At 43.5% G+C, this 16237-nt stretch overlaps 1 protein-coding gene across 1 annotated transcript in view; it reads right to left on the reverse strand.

The window, feature by feature from the left end:
• Positions 1-4166: 4166 nt before the first annotated feature.
• LOC117563017 (WD repeat-containing protein 11) overlaps positions 4167-16237 on the reverse strand; it is a 40634-nt gene continuing 28563 nt past the window's right edge. Inside the window, exons 7-8 of the mRNA XM_034241137.1 lie at positions 4934-5036; positions 4167-4297 (exon numbers count right to left, since the gene is read on the reverse strand). Of these exons, the coding sequence (XP_034097028.1) occupies positions 4167-4297; positions 4934-5036 (234 nt within the window). The remainder of the gene's footprint in view (positions 4298-4933; positions 5037-16237) is intronic.

The following is a 16237-nucleotide window of genomic DNA, read 5'->3' on the forward strand; positions in this document are numbered from 1 at the left end:
ATTTATTGTCAGAGGTGGGAGAAGTTCAGACAATTAAAAAAAGTTACATTCAGGGTTCCCGCGGGGTCTTAACAAGTCTTAAAAAGTCTTAAATTTGTTAATCTGAATTTAAGGCCTTAAAAAGGTCTTAAATATGATTTAGAAGGTCTTAAAATGTATCGGATTTGAAAGGTACTTCTGTGTTGCGATAGCGTCTAAATGTGTTTTGGGGGAAATGTCCGGGCTGCAAAGTAACCAGTGCGGTAACAGCCTTTCAGTTCCCCCCAACAATTTGTATTGAATTAAATCAACATGGAACCAGTAATCACTAACTTTGTTTTCCCCGGCCCCTTATTAGAGAACACCCAGCTAGTAACCTAGCAACCAAGCTTCAGCTCATGTAGCATATCTTCGAATCTACTTACAAATAAATATGGGGAAGTGTAAGTTCAACCGTATTTGGTTGGAAAACATCTAATTTAGTGCTTGGTTGAAACCAGTGGAGGGAACGTGTTTGAAGCCCACTGCACCTTTTGCAAAATAAATTAGCGTTTGTTTTGCTAATGTAGCGTTAGCTAGTGCAGCAGCAGCTAATGTAGCGTTAGCTAGTGCAGCAGCTCCCGCAACAACACCGGGGGACCTCCGGGCGAAGTTTGGGTCTACGTTAACCCTAAAAGCGGAGGTGCTGTAGACGCTAAATACCGTAGATAAACACCAATCATACAACAGCAACGATGAAATAGTGTAGCCAAGGCAGCAGAGCTCTGAATATAGCTCTTGTCACACACACACACACACACACACCACCACACACACACACACACACACACACACACACACACACACACACACAGCACACCACACACACACACACACACACACACACACACACACACACACACACACACACACACACACACACCCACACACACAACACACACCACACACACAACACACACAGCACACACACTCCACAACACACACACACACACCACACACCACACACACACGACACACACACACACTACACACGACACCACACACACACACACACCACACACACACACACACACACACACACACACTCTTTTTTTAGGATTCACGTGGGAAGGTTGCTTACGTAGTAGAAATCCAAAAAATAGGTACAGAAATGTTCCGATTCACAAAACATTGCGTACCGGCGAGGTAAGTGCGTACGGAACTTCCTACGCCGGTTTCCCTTTATAAAGCACAATCGAAGCAGCTTCACGTAACGCCCATATTTGCCTATAAATAGTCAAAGAAACGCCCATTCATTCATTCATTTTGACTGACTTTATGAAGAAGATCGCAGGAAATGACGACAGAACAGCTAAAAAAGACATCTCACACCGTGTCAGATTTTGGTTATTTTGGGGAGGTCGAGATAAATCATATTGTTTGGTGGATGCAGTTTGAACCAGAGTGGCAGCATGGAGGTCGGATCGTCACCAAAATAAATAAATAAGTGGTCCGAAAAAGGTTAATGACAAAATAAATACACATAGCCTTCCTCAGGCAGTGTGTACCGGGGACAGGAGACACCCTCTTGATGAGAAACTCTAAGAAATGATCGGGGAATCCCTCCGGAGTGGAGTCATGACGACTGGATCTGAATTATTTGTGTTGTATTTGGTGGTTTGTGTTCCAGCTGTCGATCAGCAACTATATATCCATAATCCACCAGTTAAAGGAAATGCAACTAATGTGATGTGTTATATTAGCTGTACAATTTACCACATAGGGTGTTCTTAGTTTCCATACCTCCTGTGTTTTACGAGCAACTTATCAAGTCTTGGCAAACGGCATAAAACATGATTAAACGTGATAGTATATAAAACCATGCTCGTATCTACAACCTATAGAAATGCAAAATGGCGTCAGTTTAGACGTAATTCTGTCCTCCTGCTTACCGCATCATTTATGAGAAAACATTTCATAACATTAACACAACATATTCCAGGTGGTTTTAAATAACATATCCGTATTTATTTCTCCACGTTATGTTTTTGTGTGCACTGAGGAGTCTCAAACAGGCGTTTGTTAAATAATTTTAAGATTGGCTTTAATCAATGTTTGAAGATGAATTCTTCATATATGATAAATGAGAGGTAACATTTTATTTATGGTATTATTTCCACATATTTCTCTCCATTCTTCCTTCTGCCAACGCGGTGTCGCAGCTTCTCGTCTCTCCCGTTTTTGTGCTTAGTGCGTACGCATGGGTTAGAGTTTGCATGGAGGACCGCACATTTTACCGTCAAGTTAGTATTTTATAAATCGCAAACATTGCGTAGAAACTGGGCGTACACCATTTTTTGAGCGTATATCCCTTTATAAATGAGGCCCCTGGTCTCTGAACTGCATTATGCTGCGTTCACACTGACACAATGCGAATATTCGCATTGCGTCAGGCAGGCGAAAAAACCTTTTAAAACCTGTAGCTCGCTCCGTCCCCACTCACAACAACGTCCTAAAGACAGAAAATAAAGCAGCGACTGTATTCGCCATGACACAGACAGTCTGTGGTTTGTTCATGTTAACTTTTGTCCAGTTTTCTGAACAGATATGAGGAGCTGTGAGCTCTGAATGCTAACAGCTAACGGCTGATGTTTTGGTTTTCTGATTCAACGTCAGTGACGGCAGGCTGAGATCCTCACTGCTGATTAGCTTAGCCGCGGAGAACGTGTCAGGCAAATTTGATGCTTGAGGTGAAAAAAATGTATCACACACACACACACACACACAACACAACACAACACACACACACCCCACACACACACACACACATCACACACCACACACACACACACACCCCACATCACACCACACAAACACACACACAACCACACACACACACAAACACACCACACACACACACACACACACACACACCACACACACACACACACACACCCACACACACACACACACACACACACACACACACACCACACACACACACACACACACACAACACACACACACACACACACACACACACACACCACACACACACACACACACACACACACACACACACACACACACAAAAGTATTACTTGTTCATAAAGTTGAATGTTTGAGCTTCACTGTGCACTGCTGAATGATTTATTGTGCAGAGTTTGACTCTTGAAGGCTGTTTCTTCTGCTCGGAAATGGAATATATTTGTTACATATTAATAGAATTTTTGATTTGATTTTGGATTTGATAATGGGAGAAGTAGTAGATGGAAAAGACACCAAACACTAATTATTCAAAGTAGAGTATTTCATTGTATATACGGTAATACTAAGGAGCCTTAGACCTATATGAGGATATAATGTTTGACATTATTGATATTAAAAAAGTGATTTGTTTTCCATGTCATTTGTGTGTTTTTCTTATCAGAAAGTGAAGTTTATATATTTGTAAGCTCCAAATCCAAATGTTTCCCTCAATGGCCTTTGTGCCCTGGCATGTGGCCTTTGCACCCTGAAAAAATGTGTGACACCAAAGGTCAAATGGCCTTGCCCCTAAAATGACGAAATGTCAAGCCTGACTACAGGAAAGGGGAAAATCCAAAAAGCACAATATGGCCTCTTTAAAAAAGAACACCAGATTTCCAGTATATTGTAGTATGAGACAGCTGCAACATTTCAATAGTCCTTAAATAGAAAGCTCACCTGAATGAAACATCCAAACCATATTCAAGACTATAATAAAATAATGAATCACAAAGTGTCAAAAAACAAAGACATGCCAACCATATTTTATTTAGAGATGCAGCTTATTGTATTTTTAACCACAGCACAATGGCAGATAAATATCTCCTTGCCTCACACATCTCTGTGCACCTCCTTAGTTCGCTAGTCACTAAGAAGGCTAAATGTAGGTCAGAATATTATTTTGTTAAAGTCCTTTAAAACGCTCTCTGCTTTTCAGTCCCAACCTTTAAAAAATGTTATGTAGCTTTGGGGATTTCATCAGAATCAGACCCAGAATAACTCTATTTACCCCGGGGGGAAATGTGGTTACGTGACAGTTGCAACATTTTAGAACAAATATTTTACAAAACATAAGAAGTTGAAGTTAAAAATGATCTGTGTGTGTGTGTACCTTTGATTGGTGACAGCCCTGCCGGTGTGGGCTTTGAGCTCCCACAGCATGGCTCTGCCGTCGCTGACCATTAGCGCAGCGCTATTCTCGTTGACGGGGGCAGATGAACCATGCGATATGGCCGGACTGTCTTGGTGACACGGATGGCATCGCATTGAGAACGCAGGTCGTACACCAGCTCGTGGGTACTCTGCTCGGGGTCTGAGGGAGAGGAGGAGAGATGGAGGAAGTTTAACAAATTGAGAAGTAGAACAAAAGGGCAGGATGGGAGGGTGGGTGGATCGAAAAATAAGGATTATTGTGGGAGATACAAATTGATAAACAAATTAAAGGAAATTAAAAAGGGGAAAAGTGGATAAAGACATTGAGTTGATGTCATTTTAAAAAGGGAAAAATAAAAAAGGTAAGATTGGAAGTAGATAGCAGCGTGAGAAAGTCTGATTGAGACACCTGTGAAGAAAATGTTTTAAGTAAGTGTGAGAAGAAAACGGGAGATATGAGGAGGGATTTGAGGAGATAAGAAAATAAGACGAGAAATAAATGGCTCACAAAAGGAAATGGAAGGAAAGAAAGAAATGGAGTAACAAGAGGAAGAGATAGCAAGGAGAGTAAGTGGGGGGAGGAAAGGAGGGAGACTCAGCAACAGAGGACTCCCACTGGCCTATAACACTAAGCTAAAGATAAATGAGAGTAAGAGGTTAAATGCTCACTGGAGCATAAAGCAAGGCTACAGGCTCTGACTGCAGTGTGTCTGAAGAGATGATGATGGGGATAACACAGGAGTGAGGATGGGGGGAGAGAGTACAACCCAGTTGTACCATGAAGAGGTTTTATTACCTGTTGCTTCCTCTTGGGTTGTAGTGGAGCGACACACTCGGAGGGTGATACAGCCGTTCTCGTGGAGACAGTAGAGGGCATCCCGCTGAGCGCAGGGAATCACCTGGACCCAGGGAGCAATGTGTGTTCAGAATCAAATGCCAACATGTCTTTTGAATACTTGGTATTGAACAGGTGGTTATGTATGGGATTAGTTTTGTATCATAAAGATAAAGCAACACTTTCTCAGAATAAAGCAAAACTATGAGTTTAAAAGAAGAAAAAAAACGAAAGTCAAGCAAAATAAAATAAATTTCAAAAATAAAACTATAAGTTGCAAACAAATCATTTGTGTAATCATGTAAACCATAAGTATTTTTTCTTTGTTTTAACATAGGTTTTTGTTTGCAGTTCTTGTTTCTTCTTTCTCAATGAGCAGACTTTTGCTCTTGCTGCAGCTCTCTCTTTTGCGATCCCTCATTTTTTGTTTGAGATTCTGACACAAACCTCCCAGGTGGGACAATAGTATGAAGCTGCAGCGTTGGAGGCTGCACTCTCAGGACCGCACTCCCACGACCCTAGTTGTTTTGCGTATTGTGTTGTGTACTTACCATAGACTGTATATATAAAGTAACATATTATATCTTATATTATTAATATATATATAAATAATTCTGATAAAATGTTATTCCAGCGTCAATAAATGAGTGTTAATCCCAGTGTGTTTAGTGTACAACATCACATGTAATTTCCGTACCTACAGGGTGACTTGGAGAGGGTCTGAGTCCGACCCTTGTCAATTAACTATGGGGGGTCCCTCAGGGCTCTGTTCTTGGTCCCCTCCTCTTCTCCCTGTACACAAACTCGCTCGGATCAGTCATTAGCCCGCATGGTTTTTCTTACCACTGCTACGCTGATGACACCCAATTAATTCTGTCCTTTCCCCGCTCAGAGACCCAGGTCGTTGCACGCATCTCTGCTTGTCTAGCTGACATCTCTCAGTGGATGTCCTGCTCACCACCTCAAGCTCAACCTTGACAAGACTGAGCTGCTCTTCCTCCGGGGAAAAGATTGTCCCACTCTTGACCTAACAATCAACATCGGCACCTCAGTTGTTTCCCCGACTCAGACTGCAAGGAATCTGGGTTGTGACCCTAGATAACAACCTGTCCTTCACTGCAAACATCGCTGCTACAACCCGTTGCTGCAGATACACGCTTTACAACATCAGGAAGATACGTCCCCAGCTGACTCAGAAAGCGACTCAGGTTCTGGTCCAGGCTCTCGTCATCTCACGCCTAGACTACTGCAACTCCCTCCTGGCTGGTCTACCTGCATGTGCCATCCGACCTCTGCAGCTCATCCAGAATGCAGCGGCTCGTCTGGTCTTCAACCTTCCTAAATTCTCCACACCACTCCGCTCCTCCGCTCCCTTCACTGGCTTCCGGTAAACTGCTAGAATCCACTTCAAGACACTGGTACTTGCTTACCATGCTGCGAATGGATCTGGCCCTTCCTACATCCAGGACATGGTTAAACCGTACACCCCAGCGCGTGGCACTACGCTCTGCATCAGCCAAACGACTCGTTGCGCCCTCGCTGCGAGGGGGACCCAAGTTCCCATCGGCGAAAACACGTGGGTTTGCTGTCCTGGCTCCAAGATGGTGGAATGAGCTCCCCATTGACATCAGGACGGCAGATAGCTTCCACAATCTTCCGGCGCAAAACTGAAAACTCATCTCTTTCGACTCCACTTCGAGCGTTAGAACTATTAACAAAGCACTTTTATACTAATAAAGGACTGGCTTACCTAAAGCCAGTTGAGTAGCACTTGAAATGTTTGGCTCTATGAAACCTGATGTACTTATATGATTCTGTTTTCTTCAAGGTTGTGTCTTCCTGGTCGAATGTACTTATTGTAAGTCGCTTTGGATAAAAGCGTCAGCTAAATGCAATGTAATGTAATGTAATTTCACCTTCAATTCACGGTTTTCAAAACGTTAGCCACATGCTAATGCTAACCGGAAATGAAGAATCTTCAGAATAAAAGTGTTAAATTAATAGTTAGTGTGAACTTCCGGGTTTTTCAGAATAAAACTGCTTCAAATTAAAACCCTGTATTTAATTTAAATTACGTCATATCAACATTGAAACATATTGAGGTTTGGGAGGGAGGAAGCAAGATTAGGATTAGATAAAAAGGTAGGGAGTGGTTAGGGTTAGGATGGGGGAAGGGAAGGGTTAGATTGCGCACTGCATTGAGGGGCTTCAGGCGTTCATGTGAACGTGCTCCGTCACGTGCCGCCGTGACGTGCTCCGTCGGACCTGTGTGTGAGGTTCTATAAGTGCAGTCCTGTATTTTTTGACGCCTGTAGTGTAGACGGGCCGTTCTGCTGTCTCCGACGCTGCAGCTTCATGCTACTCAGGTGGGCGGGACTTTCAGGGGTGCGTCCCCATTGGCTACTCAGTTTTTGAGTGACAGCCCAGTCCTCCAGCGATTGTACAGTGCAGGCAGGCTGCGGTGCGGTAGCTAGCTGAGCGTGGACAGAAGACCCCCAGAAGAACCAGCATTTCAAATATTATAATGGGCCTACTACAAGTGAAAATATATGTAAGTATTGATCATTTGTGTTGTTTGTGCTATACGGTCTGTTTCTTTATTGTGTTAAGTGAGAAGTAAAGCTGTGCTATGAAAGTTAGCTTGTGCTACCTTTAGATCCATAACAATGCAAGCTAAGTAGCCTAACAGTTAGCTACATAGCTAGCAGTGAGTGAGCGTTCAGACACCGGCGCACACACTCATGTGCCTGACTCTACCAACAGGTTTTCATGATTCTGTTTAGATATGCAAGTATAAACCATGATAGCTTATTTTATTAACACGCTAATTTGATATGAAAATCAATGGAGGCTGAGTTAACTTTGTAGGAAAACCTACCGTCCATGATGCCCCTGAGCTGTGTTTTATTTGTTAACTTCATATTTTTCATTTCCTAAAACATTTATTTAAATCTCATATTAACAGTGTGGATCATTGAGACAGCGTGGCGTCCAGAGTCTTATCCCGTTTTCCCACTTCCTCTGAAGGGACAGCACGGAGGGGGGCATGAAGAAAGAACTGCACCAGCTTCATCCACGCTGGCGTTACTGTTATCACTGGCTCAGTGTCATTTCATTTGACCAAATGTCTTTACATATACATTTAATAGATTTTATTATTATCCACCTTTTTGTTTTATGTCCTTTTATTGAAAACATTCTTTGAGACTTCATCTTCTGGTTCAAATTTCAATAAATGTAATTTGTATAATCACTCTTTTGTCTTTATTCTACATGAAAATGTTAGATTCCATTCAAATCTGTTGATTATTCATATCTTCCTCAGGCTAGTATTCCTAGCCTGAGGAGGTATGAATAATCAACAGATTTGAATGTATGTCGAATTTTTAATGCTAAATGTATATCATTTTCTCACAGGATATAGAATGAAACAACACCGGTTTTATCCATTGTGTATGAATGCTTCAGCTCTTCAGGCCAACATAGTAAGATGTGAGCATGTTCCTAATTGTGTTGGTATGCAACCTAGGTCTGGTCTGTTTAATAAAGCAAATCTGCCACTTTTATATTGCAGAATTTGTTCAATTAAAGCAGTCTTTAATTGTTTGTCCTAAACATAGCAATATATGCTTGTGAAATGTAACATGTCTTTGAAAAATAATAGTATACAGTGTGGTGATTGACATTATTCACCCACGGATCTATGGGTTGGGGTATTGTTCCGCACGGACATTTGAGTGAGCCGGACTTCCTGTTTCCGCCGGTCTTCACTTCCCGGGTGTCACTACCCGATCTGCAGCTCTGCCCGATCTGCTGTGCGCATGTGCGAGATGGTCCGCCATATTGGACAACGCCGGTGTCAGTACCAGATATGTTCGGGCTACCAGATATGTTCGGGTGTATTTCCGTCGCATCCGTCATATTCGTCATATTTTACGGCAACTCAAGAGGGCCATCACGGTCAAATTCCGAACATTTAAACATAGCCGACACTTCATTCTTTACTTTGTCCGTTATTTTATGTAGAAGATTATACTTTTTCTCCGTCATGTTGTTTCCTTAGCAACAACTTCAAACAGGCATAGCCTACACTTCATTCTTTACTTTGTCCGTTATTATATGTAGAAGATATTAATTTTTTCTCCGTCATGTTGTTTCCATAGAAACAACTTCAAACAATAACAACTAACCGCTAGCCGCAAAGCTAGCATCACAGCCACTGCTCCGTTTTCGGAGACTTTGCACACGTTTTTCACAAACATGTTCACACGCTAGGAGTACTTCCAATAGCTTCGTCTTGATCTGTAGATGTGATTTGATGTGTCGTGTGTCCCCCAACTCCTCTCCAAATTTCAGATATTTAATAAAATACTCAGGGGAGTTTCCTGAATTTTCATGCCCAAAACTGAGCACTAGGCCCTGGGTAAATTAAGAGGCTGATCTCGGGCACTTTTGTCCACTTTCCCTGGTGGTCGAAACTCAAGCCAGACATCCCTGGAATCGTCTCAGAGAGTAGATGATCAGTGGGGCCTTGTTTTTACTGAATGATGTGTTTTTTTTATGGGGAATTCAAATATGAGCTTATTTTTAGGATTTTCGGAGACTTTGCACACGTTTTCACAAACATTTTCACACTAGTATATATAGTATGGGAGTACTTCCATTCGCTTCGCCTTGATCTGTAGATGTGATTTGATGTGTCGTGTGTCTCCCAACTCCTCTCCAAAGTTCAGATACTATATACAAATACTAAAAGGTAAATAAAACATTAAACATAATGACAAAATAACAACCTGAAATATATGTATTCTATCTATCTACACATTTCGTAATTATCTAATCTAGTGGCCTTATAAAAGTGTTGGCTAAAGTAACGCAGAATATATATATATTTTTAATTGTAAATAATTAGAAACATTATTTATGTGCACAAGTACATGGGACCCCACCATAGCACCCCACACATAACAAGCTGTCCCGAGTTCCTCCGGCTGCAGTTCCGCAGACGGCCGGTGTGTGGCAGCAGAGCGCTGGGAGCAGAAGGAGGTGAGTATATGACGGATATGACGGATGACGGATGCGACGGAAATACACCCGAACATATCTGGTAGCCCGAACATATCTGGTACTGACACCGGACGGCAACCCAAGTAGGACAACATTGACATCTAGACCGTCTGAACCATTCGCAAGTTTTTACATGTGACAAAATATGCATTGCGCATTCGCGAGTTTTTACATGTGACAAACGGTGATTTGCAGAGTTTTTACATGTGACAAACGGTGATTTGCATTGCATCTGACAGAATGAAGACTTTAGTGTTTTACAACAATTTGAGAGAATACATGTCTGAAGGTGAATTTCACACAGACCTCTCTAAAAATGAGCGAGATCAAATGCGCCGTGCGTCATCGAACTTTACAGTAAAAGGTCATTAATTCTCATTCTCCTGTATTTTGTGTTGTGACTAACTGATCAGTTACTTAGCTCTGTCCCAAGTTTTGTATTGTATTTGTATTCTATTGTATTTGTATTGCCTTTCTAAATGAAATAATACTATACAAAAAAATATTTAATTCAATATTATAATATAATTTATTATTTTATTATTATTTATAATATAATATAATTGTATTCCTGAATGACCCCTTTTTTATGTTTGTGTTTGTGTTTTTTTAATTAATCAAGCAAAATTAAAGGATAACAAACTCCAGTTATATAATTCCATATGAATAAATAATTAGGGCCGGGACTTTAACCGCGTTAATTACGATTAATTAATTACACAAAAATTAACGCGTTAAAAAAATTAACGCATTTTAATCGCACTTATTTTTGCACCGCGGAACGTTTCTCACTGGATGAGTTTCAGGCGTACCGATTATACTGGAGCACCAACTAACGTTCATGACTTCAGACAACAACAAACCACAGTGAACAACAGTGGGAAATGTTATTTTAAAAAACGGACGGATGGAAGCGTCGATAAGAGCACGGTTGTGTGCAAATTATGCAAAAAGGAATTCGCATACCACCGCAGCACATCAAGCCTCAAGTATCACCTCAATGCAAAACATATAGCAGCTAGCGTGGACGTTAGCCTCTTTTATCGCGTTCACACCAAAAAGAGCCGGTACTAAAATTAGTTCATGATAACCTTTTTACCCCCACGAAAGTCCCTGCTAGAGAGCAGAGAGCTGCTAGAGAGTAGGGACTTTCGTAAGGCTCTCTTGTGAGAAAAGAGCTATATTTCTGATTGGCTGGGCGGATTGCAAACCACGCCCCGTAAAACTCCCAAAAAGTTTTGTGAAGCCGCCATTTTATTATCCTCGCATTAGCATTATTAGCATTAGCCCAGCGCAGAAACGCAGAGAGACTAACTTATGGCAACACAAAATAAAACATGGGAGCGGTGGAGATGAGGAGGTGTCGGCGTTCTGGCGATTTACTCGGAAGGCTGCTGGGACTCCCAGCAGCTTCTACTGAAGCCAGTCCCCAACTCCGGGGACTTTGGGCGGCAGTATACGCCGTGAAGTGGTTTGCGGCCTGCCAGTAAACCCAAAGCAGAAGAAGAAGAAGTGACGTCAGCGGCTTCATTTGCCTAATCCTCCCCCAGGTTCAAAGAGTTCTCATGAACTAAGTTCTCATGAACCTTTGTGGGAAAAGTACTGCGGTGTGAATGCGCCTAATGGTATACTAAAATCCATGTGAAAAAAAATTGCTTCTCACTGTTCTTAGGTCAAATATTTATATGTGATTAAAAATGCGATTAATTTCGATTAATTAATTACAAAGCATCTAATTAATTAGATTAATTTTTTTAACCGAGTCCCGGCCCTATAAATAATATTACATGCAAATGACATTTCCTGTAGGATGCTGAACTCTCCCACCTCTCCCCCCATTGGACCTGGATCTTAATGTTGGCTCACCCGTCACACAGGGCCCCCATCGCTATCACCACTGACGCGTCTGACTACGCAGTGGGCGCGGTGCATGAACAATGGGTCGACGGTGCCTGGCAACCGCTCGCCTTTTTCAGTCGCCAGTTGACTCCCAGGGAGCGCAAGTATAGCGCTTTCGACAGAGAACTCCTTGGTCTCTATTTGGCGGTTCGCCACTTCCGTTTCCTGCTGGAAGGCCGGGAGTTTGCGGCGTTCGTGGATCACAAGCCACTGACCTTCTGCATGTCCAAGGTGGCCGAGCCGTGGTCCGCCCGACAGCAACGCCAGCTTTCGTTCATCTCCTAGTACACCACGGACATACGACACATCGCTGGCAAGGCTAACGTGGTCGCGGACTGCCTCTCCAGAGCGGTCCATCGGAGCTGTGCAGCTGGGCCTTGATTACCTCCGCATGGGCGCTGACCAGGCCTCTGACCACGGGGTCCAGACCCTCAAGGCCTCGGTCACGGGATTACGCCTGGAGGAGGTCACGGTCGGTGACTCTGGCACAAAGCTGTGGTGTGACGTCTCCACGGGCCAGCCTCGACCGCTGGTCCCTGCGGACTGGCGTCGACCCGTTTTTGAGGCAGTTCACAATCTTTCCCACCCCGGTAGGAAGCCGTCCGTGAAGTTGTTGTCACAGAAGTTCGTGTGGCAGGGGCTTAAGAAGGACGTGAGGTCCTGGGTCGACTCGTGCGTGGCCTGTCAACGGGCCAAAGCCCACCGCCATACTAGGGCCCCTTTTGAACTTTTTGCGGTTCCTGAGAGGAGGTTTGACCATGTCAATGTCGACCTCGTAGGTCCGCTTCCCCCCTCTCACGGTTTCACTTACCTGTTTACGATGGTGGACAGGACGACCCGCTGGCCCGAGGCCGTTCCCCTCGCCTCGACATCAGCTTCCGACGTCGCCCGCGCTTTCATCGGCACGTGGGTGGCGCGATTCGGGACCCCGTCTGACCTCTCCTCTGACCGCGGTTCTCAGTTCACCTCGGAGCTGTGGAACGCTGTTCCTGTGGGTTTGGGGGGTCAAGCTGCACCGCACCACTGCATATCACCCCCAGGCTAACGGATTGTGTGAGCGGTTTCACCGGTCCATGAAGGCGTCACTGCGTGCCGGCTTGATAGACGGCAAACTGGGTGGATAAGCTCCCGTGGGTTATGCTCGGCCTCAGGTGTGCCCCCAAAGAAGACCTGCAGTCCTCGTCGGCGGAGCTCGTCTATGGTCAGACGCTACGGGTCCCTGGGGAATTCATTCCCACCGCCACTGTGCCCTGGTCTGCAGCCGGGCAGCGCTCCTCCCTGCTGGAGACCGCCGGGACATTCACGCCCGTCCCCACGTCGCAGCACAGCAACCCAGCATTCCGGGTGTCCCCCGGATTACGGTCGGCCGATTTCGTTTTTATTCGCCACGACGCCCACCGCGGTCCCCTGCGGCCCCCTGCGGCCCCCTTACGACGGTCCGTTCAGGGTCATACGTCACGGGGACAAGAGCCTGGTGGTGGACGTTGGTGGCAGGCCTGAGACTGTGTCCGTTGATCGGATTAAGCCTGCTCACGTGGACATTTCCAGGCCGTTGGAGTTGGCTCTGCCCCCACGTCGGGGCCGCCCTCCCATGGCCCGCCCCCTGTGGGGATGCCCTCGTTGGCGCCCCTGCCCTCGCCTGCGGCCCCGCCCTCCTCGGCCCCTGTGGTCCGTACGCGCCGGGGTCGGGTGGTACTTCCTCCCAGGCACGAGGATTTTGACTATGGGTGAATACTGGGGGGGCTTGTGTGGTGATTGACATTATTCACCCACGGATCTATGGGTTGGGGTATTGTTCCGCACGGACATTTGAGTGAGCCGGACTTCCTGTTTCCGCCGGTCTTCGCTTCCCGGGCATGAAGTTGTTTACATGTGTGTTCCGATGCTAAATAAAAGTAGAGCTTGTAACTTTGATACCCCGCCTCCGACTCCCGTCTCTCGGCACCACAACAGTTTATATTGTGTATCACCTTTAGCTTAAAAATACATAGATGTGTTTTTTTTGATCTATAAAATAAATAGACAGACACTTTATCAATCCCAAATTGGGAAATTATTTAACAGCAGCAGTGTGTTCAGGTATTAAAATATGTAAAGTATGAACTACACATCACAAGTATAATGCACTGCAATCTATAAAATAAGTCCGATATGTTCATGAAAACCCCCCAGGAGACACCAACGTGGCCGAGTGGACTCCGGAGTTTGCTGCATGAGTTGCACTGTATGATCTGTGGTGTAGTGGGCTGCCACTCAAAAGCTGAGTAGCCAATGGGGACACACCCCTGAAAGTCCCGCCCACCTGGGATGTTTGTGTCAAAATCTCAAACAAAAATAGAGGGAGCGCAAACGAGAGAGCTGCAGCGAGAGCAAAAGTCTGATCATTGAGAAAGAAGAAACAAGAACTGCAAACAAAAACCTATGTTAAAACAAAGAAAAAATACTTATAGTTTACATGATTACACAAATGATTTGTTTGCAACTTATAGTTTTATTTTTGAAATTACTTTATTTTGCTTGATTTAGTTTTTTTTTCTTTTAAACTCATAGTTTTGCTTTATTCTGAGAAAGTGTTGCTTTATCTTTATGATACAAAACTAATCCCATAGTTATTTAGTTTGCTTGTGTGTGTATTTCATTTTCTTTATTTAGAACCAACCCAAATGTAACAAGATAGGAAAAACAATAAGTTTACTTGTATTCTTTGCTCTTCACAGATGGATTAAATTACTAATCTTTTTTTTATGATGAATTTATTTTTGGTGAATAAAAATGTCTACACTTTTCTGATGCCTAAGGGAAACAAGTTGAGGCTTTTTTTGTAGGCTTCGTTCTTAATTTTTATAAATGTATTCATACAAAATGAAAATAAAGGACAGTAATACTTGTTCAGTGTTGGAATACAATACTGCATTGATTCGAAGTCACAAAAATAAACTGCATAAAATGTATAACATTATTCTCATAAAATAGGAAAAAAATAAAAAGGGGTGTGTCCTACTTGTCCAGTGTAAAAGTACCATGCAGCATTGACTTATATTCATAGGGTTAAATGCATATAAGCTATCGGAAAAAGGAGCAAGTTGTGAGCTATGAGAGCTATTTAATTTTTTTTGTTGGGAATTTTCTAAAAAAGTCCTGAATTTTCATAACAATATTCATATAAAATACTCAAATCAAATACAAAATAAGTGTGCCCTTGATGTCCAGTGTATTACTAAAATGCTCAAATGATATTTAGCAGAATCATAACTGCTACACTTCTATTAGGGTCCTTCAACCCTGACGTTGTCTGTGCTCCTGATTCAAACAAAAGGAACAATTAGCTGGAACCTAATAACTTTTATATTAATAATAATGTTTTTTTTTGGGGGGCCCCAATGGCATTGACCGGTTCACGCAGTCTTCAAAGTAACCAAGTAACCTATGCATTTGTAATTTGTCTGTCCAATGACCTTGCTCCCTTTCATGTCATGTGATACTTTGCATGACGAGCAAACCGTTTAATCAAACTGTACTGTACTGTGTAGCTAGCAGCAGCAAGTTCGGCAGCATTATAAAAATGTAATAGCTTGCATTTATAATGTACAGCAAACCAAAGCACAAGAACGGCGCTCAAAAGAGAAAGGACAAGAGAGAGTGTATGTCCGTGCGTGTGTGAGCGCATCAGGTTTGGGGCGATGGGGGGGAGGGGGGGGCCAAAATGGGGGGCCCAAAAAAATATTTGCACCGGGGCCAATCACAACTTTGTTACGCCACTGAGCAGAATCCATCGATCGAAAAATGAATTATGGCCAGTTTAAGTACTTATATGGAATTGTCAATCAACCTTTTTTTACAATTATGAGCCTCACCTTTGTTGTTATAATCATTTTAAACCCAGATCCCCCCCATGGATTGCATTATATGTACAGCAACTGAAGGTACACCTAATAAATGGGATATGTGCCAGATCTGACAGCGTGCAGTATAGATGTGTCTATATTTCCCTGTCTTTCCTTGGAGCGTCTACACTGGTCTGGACCTTTGCTGCAGCGGTGTCATCAGTCATGTAAATTGGCCGAGAGACAAGCACTTTATAACACTTAGAGGAGGGAGGCGTTGGCCGGACAGGGCCTGGGCGGCTGAGTAATACCCCTGGACTCCTGGCTCTGTGACTTCAGGACTTACTCCTCGATTACAAAGGCTTGTTCTCCATCTTTGTACTCTTTAACCATGGACATTTATTAAAAACAAGATTGCTGACAGTCCCATATAAGTATGATTTATGGGAGCGAGATAAAGTTTACAATTTCACGC

The sequence above is a fragment of the Gymnodraco acuticeps genome, unplaced genomic scaffold (assembly GCF_902827175.1).
Source record: "Gymnodraco acuticeps unplaced genomic scaffold, fGymAcu1.1, whole genome shotgun sequence".
Classification (NCBI taxonomy): Eukaryota; Metazoa; Chordata; class Actinopteri; order Perciformes; family Bathydraconidae; genus Gymnodraco; species Gymnodraco acuticeps.